General features: G+C 39.7%; 2 protein-coding genes across 8 annotated transcripts in view; both read left to right on the top strand.

Moving 5' to 3' along the window:
* The window catches only part of LOC105565338, a 179,597-nt gene extending 167,226 nt beyond the window's left edge, over positions 1-12,371 (top strand). For all 7 annotated transcript variants that reach the window (XM_012018436.1, XM_012018440.1, XM_012018439.1 and 4 more), the window contains 5 exons: positions 5,945-6,102; positions 6,400-6,534; positions 7,347-7,537; positions 9,737-9,958; positions 10,774-12,371. In XM_012018436.1, coding sequence (XP_011873826.1) covers positions 5,945-6,102; positions 6,400-6,534; positions 7,347-7,537; positions 9,737-9,958; positions 10,774-10,869 — 802 coding nt within the window. In that variant the 3' untranslated portion in view covers positions 10,870-12,371. The remainder of the gene's footprint in view (positions 1-5,944; positions 6,103-6,399; positions 6,535-7,346; positions 7,538-9,736; positions 9,959-10,773) is intronic.
* Positions 12,372-18,125: 5,754 nt separating this feature from the next.
* On the top strand, positions 18,126-19,670 carry LOC105565336. The gene has a single exon (XM_012018433.1). It carries the CDS (start codon positions 18,126-18,128, stop codon positions 19,668-19,670), a length of 1,545 nt encoding a protein of 514 aa, XP_011873823.1.
* Positions 19,671-20,501: the final 831 nt, after the last annotated feature.

The following is a 20,501-nucleotide window of genomic DNA, read 5'->3' as shown; positions in this document are numbered from 1 at the left end:
ATATGTATCACTTCTTCTCCCATCCTCATGAGAGAAACTTTATGTTACTTTCCTCAATTTTGATATCTAAATCATATTTATAAAAATCGAGAACATTTAGATATGACGTTTACATGAGATATTGTAAGAAATTATTTAAGGTATAAACTTCATCTCGTTACTGTCAAGAGCCACGTGCTAATCACAAATAAACCGGAGGAAAGTGCAAAAAATGGAGAAATAAGAAGGGAAATCAAAGTTGAGAGAATATAATTTTACCAAAACGTAATGCCGTTATTCTATAATAATGAAATAACCTGAATTCGTGTTCTGGTATATGAAATATTCAAGATACAAAAACAGAAATGAGATATTAATCAATTTGTGTTGCTACATTTACTTTTAGAATATTTTATATATAATTCTCTTCTAAATGAAAACTTTTCTATCCCAAAATAGGGAGCTTACAAGTGATTAGAGTAAGGTTCAAACAATCAACGAGAACGCCTTGCAGGTCCGAGCAGAATAAGGTTGCACGTAATGTATTATAAATATTACACGATAATGTCTAGACTGTACAAATTAGTACAGTACAATACAAATGTCTACGTAGTATAGTTCGCAAGTAGTACAGTATGCAGACGATTAGGTTCACATTTGCAATGCAATTAATTCATTTTTCCACTAATAGAGACAGCTAACATTTTTCTACTAATAGGGATAGCTTACAAAGAGAGAAGCGGAGTAGTGACGGGTGGAGAATCCGTAAGACACGAATCGCGGATAAATTTGAAAAAAGAGCGAGAGAGAAACGAAGACGATGGCGAGGAGGAAAAGGTGGAGGAACTGCGTCGCCGCCACCGCGTGATTTGTGGAAAACAAATAATTGTCAGAGCTGCCAATCACAGTGCTCGTTGGCCGACGTTCGTCCGAGGGTTAGCCCGTGATGAAAATCCGCCGATTTATTGGCCGACCTTCTTTAGGCTCGTCTTCGAACGTCACTGTTGTCCGTCCCGCCGGAATTCTTCGTTTTGCCCGGATTTCCCCGGCTGAGTTTAAATTTAGATTGGAGAATGTTCGTCCTTTTAAATGAAATTTAACGGCGAAATTAAAATGGATCGCCGCGAGAGAGGGAGGGAGGCGCTATTTCGCGTATTCTACTGTCTTAATAAGATTGCATTAATTCTTCAAACACGGGTATTTCGATCCGTCGAAAGTTAGCCGGGACAACGTTGACATCGCGCGAAGTTACTCGCAATGTGCAACCGTTTATAAATAACGAACGAGATAATTCTCGGCGATTTCACAATGCGTTTGTCATTATTGCCGTTATCATGCCGCCGCTATTATATTTATTTATCGCCTCGCCACGTATTTGTTGCAACGCCGCCATTAGTTGCCGTCATCCGTAAAAGGTCGCGCGAGCGTAAAAAAATGTCAGAATGAAGTGGAAGAGTGGATATAGCGGGGAAGGAGGAGAAGGAGGAGGGGAGGGGAGGGGGGGAATTGTGGAGGGTTACGAATGGCCTCGTTATGGTATAGAATTATGACGTCGGTTATGAGAGACGCAATAATTGCGGGAAAACGCCGACCTGGCCACCGACAGAAATATTATTTATGGCTTCGAGGGGATGAGCGGAAATCGTGATACTTGCGATAGTAAAATATGGCCGGCTGGTTTTGTCCGCGCCGGGCGTACATTGTGACGATGTCTTGACGCGCTCTGATAAAAAATGCATGATTCATCGACGTTAGATCGGCTGGAAAAATTAAGGAATAAGGAACAATGGCGCCGCCGCCGCTACTCGCGACGCGCGATCGAATTGTTAAACCCGCGGAATTGTGGTGTCAAGGAACTTTGGGATCCGCGAATTACCTTGGCATTCTGACGCTTTGTTCCTTCGATTCGCTCAAGCTATGCTAATTCTCTCGACTCCGCGCGACGAGCAAATACCCCCCCGCTTTAACGATCGTTTACGTTTCCAGCGGATGTACACGTGTAAGGGGCATTTGCGACCGCGTGCGGACACGCGTCATCTAATTCAATTTACATGGTGTACATTATTTATATTTAATTTATATTGCCGCGGCGTACAATCCGCTCAAGTGGGAGAAGGGGCTCGGCGCCTTTTGTAGTAACACGGTAAGCCTATTAGCTCGCTCGTCGGTCTGTACATCCGCGGCGCGTGTGACAGCTTGCCGCGCCGAATGAATTTTAATGAAATCCAGTGTGTTAGAGGGAGCGCGAGCCGGCGGACCCCGGCCAACTACCCCCGGCTGAATTTATCCGACAAATTCTCCCTCCGCGTTGTCTAATCTGAATACATGCATATCCGAGAGCCGGCCGCGTATAAAGTGGAGACGCGACGACGTGGACGGCCGTGGCGTCGGCGTCGGCGTCGTTTTTCGGCGGGCACGTCGTCCCCGGGCCCGAGATTGAGCGCGCTCGATTAAACAGTATGGAATCTAAAATAACATGGAATATTATATACGGGGAGATTGGATGCTCGCGTAGCGTCCCGAAATTTTTGTATGCGAGTATGCATTCACGGGCATCTACTTTGCGATTCGAGCAAAGGGGTAAATTTAATTACAGTATATTATTCCGTCGTGCTAGGGGATTCGAGATGGTAGGAATTACTCATGTATGTAAGAATAATCTAGCATGTCGATGCTAACCTACTTACGTCTATTACGGCAATTAGAAGCCGTACTTACTCAAAATGGACAGATATCTGGCGTGGTGACGTTGATGAAACTGGACTTATACATACACGAATGACCTAGATTTATTGCCAATCGACTCGACATTTATCCGATTTGGAAGACCGCGAGAAAATTATTTAAGGCTTCTAAAATTTTCCGCGCAAATTGAAATTAGATTCAATTGGAAAATTAAATTCAACTAGAAAATTTAAAAACGTCTGTCCAGTTTATTATTACACGTACCACGGTAAAACAGTTTTTTTTTATCTCCAATTTCGTAGATTGATCGGCGCGCGCTTGATCGGCGAATGTTCATTTAAATATGTTCGTGACGTCTGAAAATAATTTAGAAAAGTGAGAAGTTGCTCCTATAAAGATAGAGTGACCCCCGCTGGTGAGGGAACAGCTGACTTGGCTGATAATTGGATGGTCCTTGGGCAAGTGTTAAAACTGTCGAAACACACGAAGGACGAAGGATCTCGAACAACGTCGAAGATGATGCCTCGTAAGTCTTTTCCCCATCTCTTCCCGATCATTCGCCTGTCGCGACCCTCTGCTATTATTCGCGACTGCGAGGAAGAGAGCGAAACTCGTTTTCAAAGAACTTTTAACAACGGCAAGGAGGCACGAATTCGCGCACTCCCCTTTAACCGGCTTAATCCTTCAATAACACCTTCGTTTCTGTCCGCGAGACTATCAGAAATGGTTTGTTACGTGTCTCAGCCGTCACAAGAGAGAATGGAAAAATCCTACAATGTATACACGAAAGTTGATTAAAATCTGACAAATGTACATGAACCGCAAAGTGAAGCTTAGAATCAAATGTGCAAAACGATACAGCGTAAAGTCGAAATAATAAAATTTTGTAGTACGCCATAAAAGTGCGCTGTCAGATTTCCGATGACATTTTTAATTTTTTGAGATTTTCATTTCGTTTGATTTTCACCGGGAAATCAAATGTTAAAAATTTCCAGCGTACAGGGATCGGCAGTGCCCGATAACAACGACGCGAGCATTGGCATATGTCAGTAACATGATATTTTTATTGTCAGAATTTAGACTTTACCGTTGTATGCGTGGGAGGCGTTGAGATCGGCTGTGAAACCGATACAACAATAACAATAGAGAACTAGATATCGATTACTTTCCTGTGCGTTGTTGTGATATAACTGAATTGCTTTACGTACATAGTAGCGTGTATATCTGATTTCAGCAAATACGTCGCAGCGAAGCGACTTCCGATTCCTATTCATTACGTACTTAATGTCACGAGACGCTGCCTCATCGCCTCACGCATAAACGAGAAGGTCAACGATAAAAATGTCTTTTAAAGAAATGCGTATACATCTTTTTTTCCTTTCATTTATTCGCGCGATCTGTAAGTTCGTCACAAGAGCTTTTACATAAGTTCTCGTTTATGACGAACAGTTTTGATACTTTTTAATATAAAACGACAGATCGTACTTTATGGATCGTGTTTTAATATAAGTATTTAAAAGACGAAATATCTCACAAGCACATTGTGTAATCGTGTGACATGCATACGCGAGATCGAATGAGCGATGAGTCTCATATCGACAATTTTATATTTAGCGGTTAAATATACCTACATCACGGCGTGATTGATGGTGAAACGAGCAGAAAATAAAGTATAACGCAAAGAGAGGATAAAAAAGAAGATGTAATCTGAGAATAAACTGCAGTAAAGATTTTAATCCTCGCGTACTCGCCGTCGATAGAGAAATTAAGTCGCCCTAAATTTCTGTAGAAAAGTGCGCGCGATTTTTGTCAACTTTGAAAAAAAGACGACGCGGCGGCGTTCCCTCTTTCCCTGGGGAGAGGAATTTTTCAAAACTGTATGTATTTCGGGTGTCGTGAATCCAATCAAGGGTACACGAAAACGCGTACGCCTCATAGTAAAAAGGAGCGCAAACAGAGGCAATTTGCAAGCTTGCATCTCCGGTATTTATGGCAAGCGGCAGTTTCGACATCATAAAATTGCACGTGTATATTCCGCATTGTGTTCCCGTAAAGCAAAATCCGTTCGAGCAAAATTCACTCGCTATAATATGGCCCTCGATATTCATATTTTGCATGTCGCAATAAGAATATCATATGCCCTCGTTACCGTTCACCGATTGCGGCTAATGGACTATGAGCGTACCGCTCTATTATTGTATTATAATAGAATAATTATCATCACGCTCTGCCCCAGAAGATCGTTCGCTGAGGGAACGATTTACGAAACTCTTCCAAAAAAACGATTTCAATTATTACTCGGTGTAATTAACATGACGTTTTTACATTTTTATTATGCTCGAAATATCGATTCTCCCTCTCGAATATGCATTTTGTCTGACCCGCAAAGTGATACCATCGGAGGAAAAATCCCGAGGTAATTCGATCTTAATTCGCGAGAACCGCATTACCGGATACATCCTGAATTATTCAAATCTAATTTATTTTACCGCGTGCTTCCACCTTCGAAGTTTTAAAGCAACAATCGCTTTAGCTTCCTTAAAGCCGACGCTACCAATTCCGGCAAAATTTTTTACTTGATAATTAAAACATTGTATTATAGAAGCGTTACAAACGCACATCATTATTTTATACGCTATGTTATACATGTCGCAATTTGTTAATTATACAATTATTTCAGGGAGATAACATTTAAATATTAATTTTTATCCGATTGCTTTGTAAGAGACTACAATTTGTTCACACTTTCCTTATTTAAATAAAGTGCGGCGGGGAGAAGGGGGGGGGAGAAAAGCGAAGTGTTATAAGAGGAATTACAGTTTTTTCCTTCAAAATAAAATAACGAAATAAAAATGACATGCAACACCACTGCGGTGTGTTACACACCGCGACAAAGGGAAGTCTTTTAAAGAAGTTTTTGTTGCGGGATCTCGCGATTCTGTAAAATGCATTTAATGCCGCACATTTATTCCACCGTGTACCCAAATGTATTCAAGGAAATGCTCTCGTTTGCAGAGCAGCTTATACAGTTGTTCATTTGCGAAGCCGTCAATGTGGAGTATCATGGACTCTTATTTAATTGTAAAACATCAAAGAGAAGAATAGACATATATTATTAGAATACAAAGTATAAAGAGCGAGTAACAACAAACTGAAAGACATCTAGCTGTAAGAGAGATTGTGTGTGCGTGTATGTGTGTGTGTGTGGTGTGTAAGTGCACACAAAATCTGACGTAATGTATACACTAATGTATTTTGCACAACATCCTTCTGTTTGCAGTTACTACGCGTCGACCGCGTTTCCGCCGCGCTTAGCACCGCCGTTGAAGCGGCCGCGTTTGATGCCACCGACACGAGCACAGCATCCGAAGCTACAGAAACAACAATCGACGGCAAACACCGGCACGATACCCGACTTGAATCAACTTAAAGTGTACAGTAAGTGTCTTCGCGTTCGAGACAATACAACGTTTCCATTATCCGCGGCGTACTTCGCCTCTTCTTTACTTTTAAAATCGAATGTTTGGATCTAGTAAGACGCGCCGATAAATTCAGTTACCCCAGTGCAACAATTGTTCCGTTGAAAAATGAATACATATTCCAACTGTGACTAGTTAATGTTTCTGTTATTATGATGCAATGGTTATTCTCTAAGTTTATAAGTTACCGCCTCGTAACACGGTCCCAAGCCTTGTCGAGCAATGAAGGCTGGGTTTAATTGAAGGTATGTCGTAGGCAATCCAGATATACTGATCTGCGGCAACTGCAGGGAGATGTTCACGGAACTCGGGGAGCTGTTGGAGCACAAGCGGAACTACTGCAAGCTGCGGTTCACATGTAAATGTCACACCTTCAACGGAGCCGCCCCAAGTATGTACTCGAAATAAACTTCGAGGCGCCTCCTTCCGGTACGTAAACGCGCTCCAAGTCCCACCGGAAGATCCAGAATTAATAATTGCCCATCGCCCATCATTTTAATCGGCGGTTAATCTTCGTCGATCATAATTAACGCAGTTTGACAATTTTTTGCAAGGTCGTTGCGTTGTTCAATCAAACTTATACTCCTATTTAAATTAAAACAGATTACTTACATTCATTACATTTGGTATTAATTTGGCTGACGTAATTGATGACAAATTCATGCCTTTTTGCACGGCGAATTAAATTACCCAAACAAGATGAGTACCGCATAAAATCCTGTACATCATATTCCGTTCAAAATGTATTAAATGAGCGCGTTGCATCGCGTATTATTGTAAATGAGATAATTTTAGACATTCCAATACTATTTAAAAAGAAAAACCTGTGTGTTATATTGTACAAATTCCATTTTCCTTACGGCGGCTCGAATTAAGTTGTTGAACCAAAAAAGGACAAGATGAGACAAAGTTAATAAAATATCGGCCGTTTCGTTCCAAATTCCATTTAAATGGAGAAAATTTTTGCTATGCATGGAAAACAATTTAGATTGACGACACTAAAAGATGCATTACGTTCTCGTTTCAGAACTTGTGTTAGAGTTTATCGAGTAATCTAACATTGATCTATATTTATCTGTTGCACGCGATATTGTTTCGAGAGAGCAGTTTCTAAATTTTGTCTTATTTTGCCCTCGCTGTGGCTCGCTGTGTGACATCGCTGCCGTGTCTTCAACTTATTTATTAACATCTCCGCTCAAACAGGAGACTCGACGACAGCGTTGCTCTGCGTCCTCTGCAAGTTATCCTTTCCAAGTGCTTGGGAATTGATGGTCCATGCCCAGGCAGCTCACATGATCAACATTTACGAGCTGGGCACAAGAGCGCCGAGCCCGTCACGGAGCCCTAGCCTTGACCAGCCGAAGGAGTCGTCACCCTCCCCGCAGGATTTCCAGGTTAATTCTCACTCCTCTTACGTCTCCCGTCTAAGATTTATTATTTACACCGACGTCATGCAGCAATATTTTACAAAATTGCGCAGCCTGAACTGAAGAATTAATAGTTTCTGCCTCGAGAACGGTGGAGGGTAGAATGAACGACTAAAAGGGGAGCTCGGAGTTCACCCTCGAGGCAAAGTGATTCAAAATAAAGGACACTTTACACTTTAATCACTGAATGTCCATTTTATCCTTTATTACTTGTAATTAGATTATTGTCTAGTGCTTACAGTGGAATCCTTTAACAATTGCATTATTTATTTAACAATTTTTTAAATTTAATTTTAATTTAATTTAAAAATTTAACAAATTTAACAATTTAATATACTGTGACATATATTTTAATTGATCGACAAATACCCGCACACACATATATGTACATATCGACTTACAAGTTTCCTTCCTCTCAGATCATATTTTATGTATTTGTCGCAACAACTAATTAACGAATATCCGGAATTGTTTTCTCGTCGTTCATGCATTTTTCGTGTAATTAAAATAGGAGATTAACGGAAATATTTGACTGGCCCGTAGATATATCTAATTATCCGGCCTGGCGACGCGACAGCCGATCATTTAAATAAGTAATATTCTCTCACTTTCATTAATTAATTTGCGTTTCATTACCAGCCAACGATTAAATTACTCCGGCTGTAGTATTGATATTATGTTATCGATAATGCAATTCTCACCGGTGAGCCATGCTCAGTAAGTTTATTTTTTTCTCATACGAGATATTTTGTATCTATATATTTTTTTACCCTCTCGCGAACTCCCAAACGTAATAAATAGACGTCCGCACTTTCGGGATTCTTTACCTTAGATCGTAAAAAATATCCAGCTTTTAAAAGCGTATCTTGAATTTACTCCCGGTATTTTCTTAATTGTGACTCGATTTGCTCGACTAAGGGCTGGTTTTTTCAACTCCTTGGTAAGCTAACTAATAATTAAATTGCATCTGTTTTCAATTTAAAGGAAAAACAAAGTCATACATATGATTCAACTATTAGTTAACTTACCAAGAGGTTGGAACAACCTGCTCTTACGCAGATCTATATTCTATATGCAGTAAGTAGGTCGCCAGTATCGAAACTCAATTGTTATAAAAAGGAGCAGTTTTGTCGCGCGCAGCTCATTTCAACTCCGTCTCCTTCTCTCTTTCCGTTTCTGCGAAACGAGACGTAGCCTTCCGTCACATTTATCGGAGCGTCGTCGCGAGGAGATCCGAGGAGGGCAACAAAGAGGCATCGCGACGATACGCGTCGTCTGAGACACGAGATATATCCGTGGACGACGATGCAGACAGTCTTCTCGACAACGCTTGACGTGCACGATTTTCACGAAGTTGTATAGAACCGGAGCAAGGGACGGGGGGGACGGAGGGGAGGAGGGAAGGGGCGCGCTTGCACTCGGCAAAAGCAACCCCAGTGACCGACGCGAAACACGTCGATTCCATCGAGGCTAACTCTGGGGTTGACGTATCGACAGAGAAACATATGACGAAGTAATATTTTTCCGCGCCCCCTCGGGTGATGGCATTTTCCCGCCATTCGCTCACCATCTCTCCCCTTAACAGTTTTCCCATCGACAGATAGCAAAACCGAAAATTGTACTTTTTGATGTTAAATATCGCAGAAACTATTCGTTCCTAGGATCCACTCTAATAGTCTCGTGTGGAATAAAGGATTTTTTACTTAATGATTTTTTTCATCCTCAACGTATCAGCTGTAGCAACGTTATTGAAAAATGTGTTATATCGAGGTAAAAAGGTTGGCTTGTCCGAAAGAGAACATAGAGGACGTATGAAATTGCACCGGTATTCGATAAGTAATCAAAATCTAATCCGGATGTACGTCTGTCAATTGGATCGGGTCTTTCTAACGAATGTGCCGCTATTTGAAATACATACGAGGTGCTAAATGTTAGAACTGAGAAAGTTCTTCAGAAATTACAGTCGCTAAATGTTAATCGCAGCACATGTCGCTTATTAACAAGTGAGCGCCCGCAGCAACGTGCAACGTTGCTGCGATTTCCTGTCACGACCATACGCAGCTTTCATTGCAAGGTTAAATGATTCCAACGCAGATACCTTCGTTAATCAGTTTCCCGTCTGCGATAATCTCGCGTAACGGTATTGATCTATGGAATCTATGACAGGAAATCAAGGCTACGGATTGCGAAGAGCGCGTGGAGGAGGAGGAACTTGATGGACACGAGTTAATACCGTCCCCCGACAGTGGCAAGTCAACGGACAACGAAGCGGCTCTGTCGCCGATCAAGATTCGATCTGACGTTAACGGGTTGGATCACGAGGACTGCGACGAATTGATCCACGTCGAGAACACCACGCAGGCGTGCATCATGCATACTCTCAGCATTGTAAGTCTTCAGTCCTCTTCTAGTTCGCATCCGAGAAACAACGGGCATTAAGCGCGGATATGAAAAAATTATTCATAGTCGCGAGAGCGATGGGAAACAAGTAGCTTTTGTATGTTCCAGTGCCGAAGGAGGTTTATGCGAAGAAATTGCATTTTGCATCGAATATTTTCAAAGTATATTAATCGGAGAGAACATCTCCTAATTATTATAATATGTTTTCGAAATCACATCATTGTTTAGTACCTACTGTTTCTCTCCCTTTGATATCTGTTTATTCATTCCGTCGTAACATGGATAAAAAGTAAGAAATCCGTGACTTAAGAGGTAGGAGATAAGAGACGGACACGCGATTCTCTGTCAAGATGCGTAGAAACGACGCGACGACAGAAATACCGACTTGTACCACGTGTCGCAGGGACCGTAAAGAGCGTAAAGATCGTAAGAGAACCAGCATAGTGGCACTAATGACAGACGTCGCTCTCGCCACGCAGCAGTTAAAAGCAGTCATCCACGATAGAGAATCGTTCTTCTTGGGTGCATATTAACAAGAGCGTCGTAAATCGACGTTGTCGGCGCCAACGACCACGACAATGCCGACGATGTCGTCGCGATATCTGTTTTTTCTTTATGCACGATAAATCTTACCGTCCCGATTTTCGCTAACGACCACGAATAAGTCACAGTCGAAATTTCTCTAATACGTAAAACCTCGACGTCTTCATAATCTAAACACGGATACAATCGTAACTTTCAAAATATGTGCGCGCTCTCTATGCCATTATTGAAATTATTTTTGCATAATTCTCTTGTTACAGGACTCGTCCTTGGAGCTGAATTCTGACGCGAACTCGAGGACAACTTCTGGAACGGTGATGGCCTTGACCAATGGTTCATTATCGGCGAAGGAATAAATGAGAAAAAAAAATTAAAAGAAACGATAAAAAGAGAATTCATCGGAACGGTCTTCCCCGGCCAACCAACGAGACATATCGATCTCCTTTAAGGATAACGCACCCGTTTGTATATAGCTTAATTGCCTAACAAATTATATTCAGGATCGTTAGATCCCGTGGTCTATGCCGGCTGATCGGATATCGATCATCTTCCCAAAAGAAAAAAAAAATATCAGTTCTGTTCTGGAATTTTTACGCACTTGCAATTCCGCTTTAAACTTCAATTGAAAGCTAATCCAAATGGAAGCAAAATATTATAGAAAATCGGAATGAATTTAATTATTTATATTAGAGGTTATTTTTGGAAAAATATAAATTAAATTGTGGACGCTGAAATTTTTACGTACTCGTTCTCCTCATTAAACTGTAGACTTTTTATTTGTCGAAACTACGTTAACTCTTTTTAAATACTAGAATATTCAGATCTGATATTTGAATTTCTTATATTATTCTGGATTATTAATGTTAAAATTTCTAACTTTTATATTTAATAAAAAATGTTTTATATCTGTTAAAACTTCACAGCTTCTGTGTAAGAGCTTCAAAACATTGTATTTATTTATTCTGGGAGCATTGAGTTATTAAAGCTTTAGATTTGAGGCTTAAAAATTTTTTATGATCAAATATCGTATTTGTCTGTTATTACTGACAACTGCTTCTAAATGTCTAAAATTTATCAACCACGAGATTTTAAATCCACATAACTCAATTGTAAATCACAAATAATTTTATATTTAAAAGATTGTATACAATATAAGTTTATTATTATTCAACTATATAAAATCAAGTGCTTTTGTCATTTCGGTGGCAAAAATATTGAAGATAAGAATATTGGTGGACAACATATTAGCCAAAACAAATCGTCAATGGATTTAATATCTCTAGAAATCCTAAAAATTATTTATTTCCAGCAAGAATTGATTAATTTCTTCAACAAATATTATATCATTATTAATATCAGATATAAATAATCCTTGGATATTGGCAAAGTTGTTTGTTAAGAAAATAAAGAAACCTCTTGTACCTTCCTTTCATAGCGATCGCACACGCGTGTAGGTTAAAAATATAGAATGCCAATTTAATTATTTATGAAAAACATATCTCCCAATAAACAATGTGATGTCGATGGCAAACTAATAACTGAATTACAATACGAATTTAAACTTCAATCATTAAAACGGCAAGTCCATTTCTCTGCTCCGTTCCGATTTACTTTCATTTTGAGATTCTTAATCAATCATATTACACGATTTAAATCATTGTTATCTATTTTAAGAAGGAAACGTAGCATAGAGAAAGCGAGAAGAGAGGAGGCTCTGTTGGCGGCTGTTATACAAATTATATGTTACTACCAATTCTATAATATTATGTATCTTGATTAACTTCACTTATAGATACATAAACCCGTATAGTCTATCCATATAAATATATAATTCTATATATATCTATATACAGATAATTTTACATAATTTACATAATTATTTTAATGCAACAGTTTAAGTGTCTATAAAATATGATAAATTTACAAATATATATTTAGCAGTCTATATATTTGCGAACTTTATTATATGTTACATTTCACCTTGAATGTTATTTAATATTTACGTAATTCTTGATTTAGAAACATGAGTATAAATCAAAACACTCACATGCGCATACGAATGTGGAATAAATGATCTCTTCTTCTTAGGGGATTGTAACATATTTCATTTTCAATCAGTTTATTGTCTTTAATATTTCACCGTTGTGACTTGCCATTGACACAGTTCCCGTAATTTATGCATATCAAAGATCTAATAATCTAGGTATATCATTTTTTACGCAGCCTGCACAATTCGTAAATACAACGCAATCGCGAGAAAATAAAGATATCATCGACAGCCGGAAAAAAATCGGTCGAGCTTTTATCGAGGCCTGACGCGCTTCTCTTCCTGCGTTTTTTTCTCTGTAAAACAAGATATTTATTACACGACTAGATGGTAGCAACGAGAGTTATTTGTTTATAGCCCCATATATAAACAATGTTTTATGGATCATTAATGTCTAAATAAAAATATATTACGTCTTTTAAGCCGCCTTCGAATCTTTCCCTTTTTCCATCCCCTTTACATAATATAACAAATTCATGTCTTACAATTTGGGCCGTAATAATCTTTATTTAGTACACGAACGTTTAACTTTTCAGTTTGGCGTCGTAACATTGATTTCTTCCAGAGCATTTCAGTAACGCGCCATTTCAATGATTAAGATAGTAATTAATAAAAAACATGCAATAAGTAAAAATGTTGTCTTACAATAAGCAATTAGCAAACAGTCTCTAATTAGAACTAGTTTTTAACGACATGCCAAAGGGAAAGGAATTCCGCGGTTCTTGGCACGTTCATCCCTTCAAGCGACGCCTAATTACTGCAAGGCATCGTAGCATCGCGGGGCATTACGACGCTTTCCGCGGTTATTCAACTATACTAGAGATGCTCGTTACAAAGATTTCACCGCCCTGCTGACCCCTTGACACTACGCGTAACAAGTTTGCTATTTCTTCAATTAATGATTGAACTCGAATTCTGAAAGTGTCCTCGACTCAACAGTCTCATCAGTCAACAACTTTAGGTTTTTTTTAAATATGCAATAAAAGTAAGAAGATTACGAGATAATAGAAGAAATTTTACGGGGTTCACGTAACATCTATTTTCCTCCTTGCGAAGTACTTTAATAAGCGACTTTACGCCCATCGATATGACGGAGTTATTCTCGTATCTAGGCGATAATGGAAGATTCGCAAAACATTCAACATATCCTCCTAGTGGATATCGGATGTCGTGTATGTCGTCTGTTGTGTATCGTGAAATCGCGTAAAACCATTAAGAGGGGAAAAACGTCGAGAGATGGAGAAGCGCTTGCGTCTCGCGAGAAATGCGGCCAAAAACCAATGACCGATTTACTTTTCTATCTCTTTGGAAATACGATTCGCCCGTATTGCAGCGTTTGTAACTTGTATCATTAAGATCGAGGCTGAGTTGTGGAAACAGGTAAGTTATTCCGCTCCTTTTTGAAGCGCGCAGTCTTACTCGCGCTGCAAACGGCGCGAGGGAAAATATCTAATAAACGAAACTTTCGGAATCGCAACGCCTGGAGTCTCGACTCTTGCCCGTCACCTCACAGCTAATTATATTCTCCCGCTATTCCTCTCACTTTAAAGAGTTTAGAGTTTTCAACTCTCAGACAAAATTCTAGGCGTCCTTAGAATCGCGGATCTTGAAATTTTAATTAATCACCACCGTTTTTTTTTACCGATTTCGTTCCGCTGATACTTTGCCGACTTATTCTTTATCGACTCCTTTCTCTCTTTTCTCCTCTGCTCTCCGCTAGATGACAACACTTCGTGGAGAAATGTGGAAGGAGCACATGAATTAGGGGACTGTATATTATAATATATACAAAAAATTGTACAATTCGTAGTTTTATATACGTCTACATAAAAAAGAAATACTATTTTACAATTTTCTAAACTTCGTCATCGATTCTTTTCTCCCTTTCCTGCTATAGTGTTCGCTAGATGACAGCACTTCGTAGAGGAACGTTATGAGATATGTAATAATAAAAAGACTATTATAAAACGCAATAAAAAGATTTTTATGTCTATAGAGATTTACTCACAGGTTTCCACAATTTATCTGTGTTAATGAAGAAATACTATTATAGGCTATCAAATTCAATAAAGACTTTACCACCGACGGTTTCGCAAAGTTTTGCGTTGAGGCGATTTTAACGAAGCTAACTAAATTATAAATTAAAATTTTACTAAAATTAATGAAGAACAAATAAGTAAGAAATAAAGTTTCGATATTATTTGCCTATTAATTAAAAAATTCATTTACGCAGGCACATTTCCGCCGTAAAAAACCGCCTCCAAATTAACAAGATTTGCGATGTTTGCCAGCTCAATTTAGCATCGTCCCGTATCTACATGCATATCTGTGTGCCTATAACATTCGGCGATAAATTGAGAATTCAGGTATTTTGGCAATAACGGTCCGCGTTCTATTTCATTTTCGGTTATTGCACTGCTTCGTTGGCCGGCGCGACTGTTTATCATTCGGCGCAGGCCTTACGGTTAAAAACGACGAGCAATTGTGAACGGTAGTTGACTCCGTGGTAGAGGGGTGGGCGATGTTTCACCTGCGACAAACTGAACGGTATGCAGATATGGAGCCCGGGTAAACCGACCGCCTGTGGACTGCTGTGCGGTAGTAATCACAGTCACTCCGAACAGTCAACGACATCCGCGAGACCCACAGGTGGATAACAGGTACATCATTTATATCCAAATTTACACTAACATTTCCCTCGGCCTTTCGCGTACGTGATTTCAAATTAATGCATTCTCCCTTCGCGTGATCTAAATAATAAACAAACGCCGCATTGGCATTTTATCACCGTTTAATTTGTTACCGTACAATTGCTTCCTTTTCGCTTGAATTAAAAACAAAAAAAAAACGCTGCACGATCTCCGTGACTCGCGCGCTCCATAAGAATCTTGGTAACGCGTATCGCGTGTCCTGTATCTCCTCGTCGGAAAAAAATTTTACTATATCGCAAATTTTGAAAATTAGGTGCTGCACAATGCACGCTGCGTCAATTACAAGGACTTTTGAATTTTTAAAACGCCATTATAGCATCGTGTTAAACATTGCGGTACAACTTTGGTGCAATAAATTTTTATAAACATAATGAATTCCAGATTATTGTCCAGGCATATTAAACAAAAGAGGCAGACGCATATGCCAATTAAAATCATATATACGGGAATTGAGTGAATTAAAATGCGACGAAGTATTTAATCACGTTGCAACGTAGAGAAAATAATTATCGCGCATTTGTATACTGGCAAAATAATTAAAGAGTGAACTGCACTTAATATAAAGGTTTGGAATTTTTGCACAAATCGATAATTATATCGAACCTTATTTATCCTTTGCGTAACGGAGATGTAGCTATAATTTGGAGTAATTCATAATTACTACACGTATCGTCAGTCTCAATTTAATACTAAAATCTACTTTTCGCGTTGATATCAAATGAATAATGCGCAAGTACATTTGGTATTTGCATTTCACACAGATAAAACCAATTATTTCATTTGTCATTTAAGAACTAATGCATTAATAATGACTGTTTTATTACCAAATTAAAAAATTTATAAAATAAATTTAAATTCAAGCTGTTCACAAATTTACTTTTACTTAATTATACAATTTCTTATCGTATTAATATTGTACTTTTACATAATTAATATATATTTTATAGTTGAATAAATTTTACCCTGTTTTTCAAAGTGGTACTGGAAAGAAATACAATAAACTCGAAATATTAAAATTTTAAACTAAAATACACATACTACATGCACGCAATGCACGTCAATGTGTGTTATTTTCTGGACTGGGGAGACAAAGTTTCCAAACTTATTTCTCAAGTGCCTGAAATCTGTCTTCCTCCGTCGCTCCTTTCTCGAATGTATTAGCCAGGCCGTTAAAGAAGTGAGTTTCCCGCTATGCTCGTTCTCCACGTTCCAATTTCCGTCGCGGTCAACGTCAACGTCCAATTTCGTAGCGATTCGGTGTCCTGCCTCGTCGCGTGACCAATTAACAGAAGATCTTTAATTGCGAGACAGTCTCGTCGGTGTCTAACTGTAAACCGCGAGCATAACTGTGCGACGCCGCGCCGCGATAACGGCGCAAGATCGTCATCCTGCGTTGAAGATTTGTTCCGCTATAATCGCTGAAGATACCGACCTCCCGCTCGAGACGACGGTCGTTTGTTACCAATGCTCGCAATGTAACGAGCGTGCCTATAACTGTGGAAGAATGACTCGACACGTAACCGGAAACTGTCAACGCCAATAAAACCCTGTCCCGTGAAACAGTAACGCACGTTCTTCGTTCGCGATCACGAAGTCACGTTACTTTTACAGATCTCGGGGCCCCATGCGTTAATGTCTCTGAGATTATTCGTGCGGATCAAGTCCGAATCTATCGGATATTACATTATTTTGAAAAGGCAAATAATTAATTTCTGTAAAAAAATTTTTTTTAAATAAAAAAATAGTAAAAGTAAAACGTTGAAGGAAAAATGATATCTGGAACGCCACGCGTGCAATTTCTTTTGTTACTGCAATTTCGAACGCGATAGCGTGAAGCATTGAACTTTCGTCGACGGAAATCTGACGCGATTTCGAGCTGCGGTAAGCGTGCTCGGGCGAACAATCGTCCGGGCGGATCTATGCGAGTCGGCCGGAACTCGGTATAATGCCGCGGAAACGGCCTGGGAAATTATATTTGTCATGGAGAATCGGTCGTGTCTACATTGGAGGACGATTCGATGCGATCTTTGACCGCGCGGCGACCGGACGAAACGGTCATTGAATGTGTATCGCCGGCCTTTTTTTTACTAGATCCAACGCGTTTCGGTGGAAAGTTGCCGATGACATTCACGGTTCGAAGTGGACGCGAACAATCAGACCGATACGCGAATGTCGGCTTCATTCGTAGAAAAGGAACGTATAAAAGTTTAATCTGATCGCACTAAATCGGTCAAGCGTCCTCCTAATTAGCACTTTGTATTAATTTATTACTTCAACTTCTGCATCTGTTCCTTAGTATTTTGGTAAATAAATAAATCTACGCGAAATCTTCGTGATACGGTAATGAAAAATATATAATATTTAGGTCAAGAATGTCGATAAAAAAAACGACAATTTTATAATACCTCGAGATTCGTTATCTCGGAGTGCGAGTAATGAGCGGATGACATGTATTCTAGTAAAATTATTAAGTTTTTATTGTCCTGAAATATATTAATATTGTAGCGAAAATTACGATATTTTTACTCGAAAACATTATGCTCGTGTTATGTTTAATTATAATTAAGAATAATTTAGCATACCATTTATAAAACAATCAAAATCCAACGCGGGAACGAAATCTTACATTCTGAATATTTTACTTTCATAACGTAGAGTTTACTAATGTATAATAAACATGATAATTAATAAAAATATATAGACAACTGATTGTGATTGTCAATTTTCACAAATATTACATTATTATAATATTTTACCTCCTAAAAAAATGTTATAAAAGAGTAAATTTTAATTTTAATCTGTACCACAATTTTGTTACGAATAAAATATACGATCATTGAATGTTTAGACTACAATGCCGTATCTGCCGGCGATGTTTCCGCTGCTCTTGCTGGCTGGAGTTAACGCGGCTGGCATTGGGGAAGCTTGGCAAGTTACGCCACATGTGAAAACGGTCTACACGGATCATCCGTTTCGATCGCGATCAGACTCCTCGGCATTCGAGGTTCGCACCGTAAGCGGAGTAGGTCGTTTGGCTCCGTTTGACGAATCTCGCAACGTTGAAAAGCATCCGGAACTCACTACACCGGGTCTCGTCGAGCCAAACGCCCTTCCGGAGGGAGCCGAGGAGGTCCTTCGCGAGAATAAGAATCTCGAGCATTTCCGGAAACTCTTGGAAGACTCACCGTACGGCAATGACGAGGTTGAAGACGACGTTATCGAAAGCGCTGTACCTGTACAAAGGATTTTCCAGAAAACGCTCATGATGAGAATTCTGCCTGCGGACAAGGAGGACAACGACAACGACGACGACGACGACGACAGCGAGCAAGCTACGAGCGGACTCGTGCAACGTATTCGTAGGCAAGCGGATAACGAGACGAGTATGGAGAAGATCTCGACGACGAAGAACGTGCGCGAGGCTCGTCTCACCCCTGAAACATGGTCGACCGCAGCGCAGCCTATCTCAGTGGAGTTTCGTCATCGTATCCCCTTAGATCAGGTGATCCAGCAGCAACAGGAGGAGGAAGAGGCTGCGGCGCTATCCAACATATACCGCAGGCATCAGGCGCCACGGGCGGACTTCGTGACGGGCCATCATCGACGGTACCCGGACTATCGCGAGTCCAGAGACATGCCGGTCACCAAGAGCTACGACGACTACGATCAAATGTCCTGGTACAGGAACGCGATACGCGAGAGGGATTACGAATATCCGTTGTATCGCCGTGGATACAGCTACCAATATCCCGATCGCTACAGGATGGAGAGAGATTATTACACGCGGTCGCCGAGCGACTTGTATTACGATCGTTACGATCGTTACAGGGACGACGATCTCGATTTGTACAGAGGCCGGCCCGCGCCGAAGCGTCGACTCGTCTACTACGCTACCCTGCCGGAAATCGTGAGGAAACCGGTGGACCTGAGGAACTATCCGCGGTACGACGCGGGTGTGGTCAAAACACCGGCCACGCGGGATGGCACCTATAAACGCATACCCGGCAACGTCGATCCGGGTAAGTATCGGTACAGACAATCGTACGGCGGTTACGATCCCTACGCCAAGAGGTCGAGCTATTACGATCGTCTGTACGAATATCCCGAAGACGATTCACGGCGGGTCAGAGTGTCGACCAAGGAGGACTTGAGGAACGACAGATTCGGAGGCGCGAATAACGAGCGGAAAGTGAGCAATCTCATAGCGATTAGGGACGAGCCGGGCAAGCTGCCCTGGCCGGTGCAAATCGGCACGGAAGTCAGCATCAAGGATGACGAGAGGATCCCCGGACGAAAGATCTTCGGCGAGTCGAGCGTCGGCTACGGAAGATTCCAAAGCGCGCAGCTGCAGAAAGCGCCAGATGCGACAGGATCCAGCGAGCTCCAAAGCGACAATTAACACGTTGAGGAATACAACCATTTACATTAAGAATAAAAATTAATTCTAGATTTACTTCTCGAGGGACAACATAGTCGCAATGTTATCAAAGTTATAAGTCTGCAGATGCAATTGTGAGGCATGTAATATTTAAATGACATTCAGACAATGAACACGTGGACGTAAATACATGATTTAGAAACGATAATTTAAAAAAGGCAAGAGTTGTACTTAAGAAATTTCAAAGGACGCGATAGAATTTAATTTTACCGCTGCGTTTATTAAATATTTAAAGACGATTTTTTTAAAGAAAAAAAGAATTATCTCTTAATAAACTCGAAATACTGCAGGGTTTATATTTACAAATAGATATTTAATTTTGATAAATATTTGATATCGATTGCCAAGTGTTATCACGGGATATCCTGATTGTCATTATAAATTGTTAAGTTTAATATAAAGAAATACAGCATTATTGAACGTATATGATAAGAAATCATTAATACCTCAATCATTAATTGATTATTAATTACATTATTGTTAATTTCATCCGGAATAAAGCATCCAAGTCACACAATTACTTATCACACACTGTCACATACATGTATAATTTATTGATTTTGATATCGTGTATTACGTATCGATCGTTAAACTTCAATTATCAAATATAGTTTAATATTTTATTTGAAAAATCACATAAATGCAGCACAATGCAAAGCGAAGTAACGATTAACCAAATGCATTGAGTATACAAATGATTTATTAGCTGGGCATTTTTTCTAATATAATATATTTAGACATTTTGATTTATTAAGCGGATACACTATTTGTATTTGTACTTTAAAAACCTAC

Source organism: Vollenhovia emeryi, unplaced genomic scaffold (genome assembly GCF_000949405.1).
Source record: "Vollenhovia emeryi isolate VEMERY1.0 unplaced genomic scaffold, V.emery_V1.0 DF939153.1, whole genome shotgun sequence".
In the NCBI taxonomy this organism is placed as follows: Eukaryota; Metazoa; Arthropoda; class Insecta; order Hymenoptera; family Formicidae; genus Vollenhovia; species Vollenhovia emeryi.
This window is presented reverse-complemented; position numbering and strand designations above follow the sequence as displayed.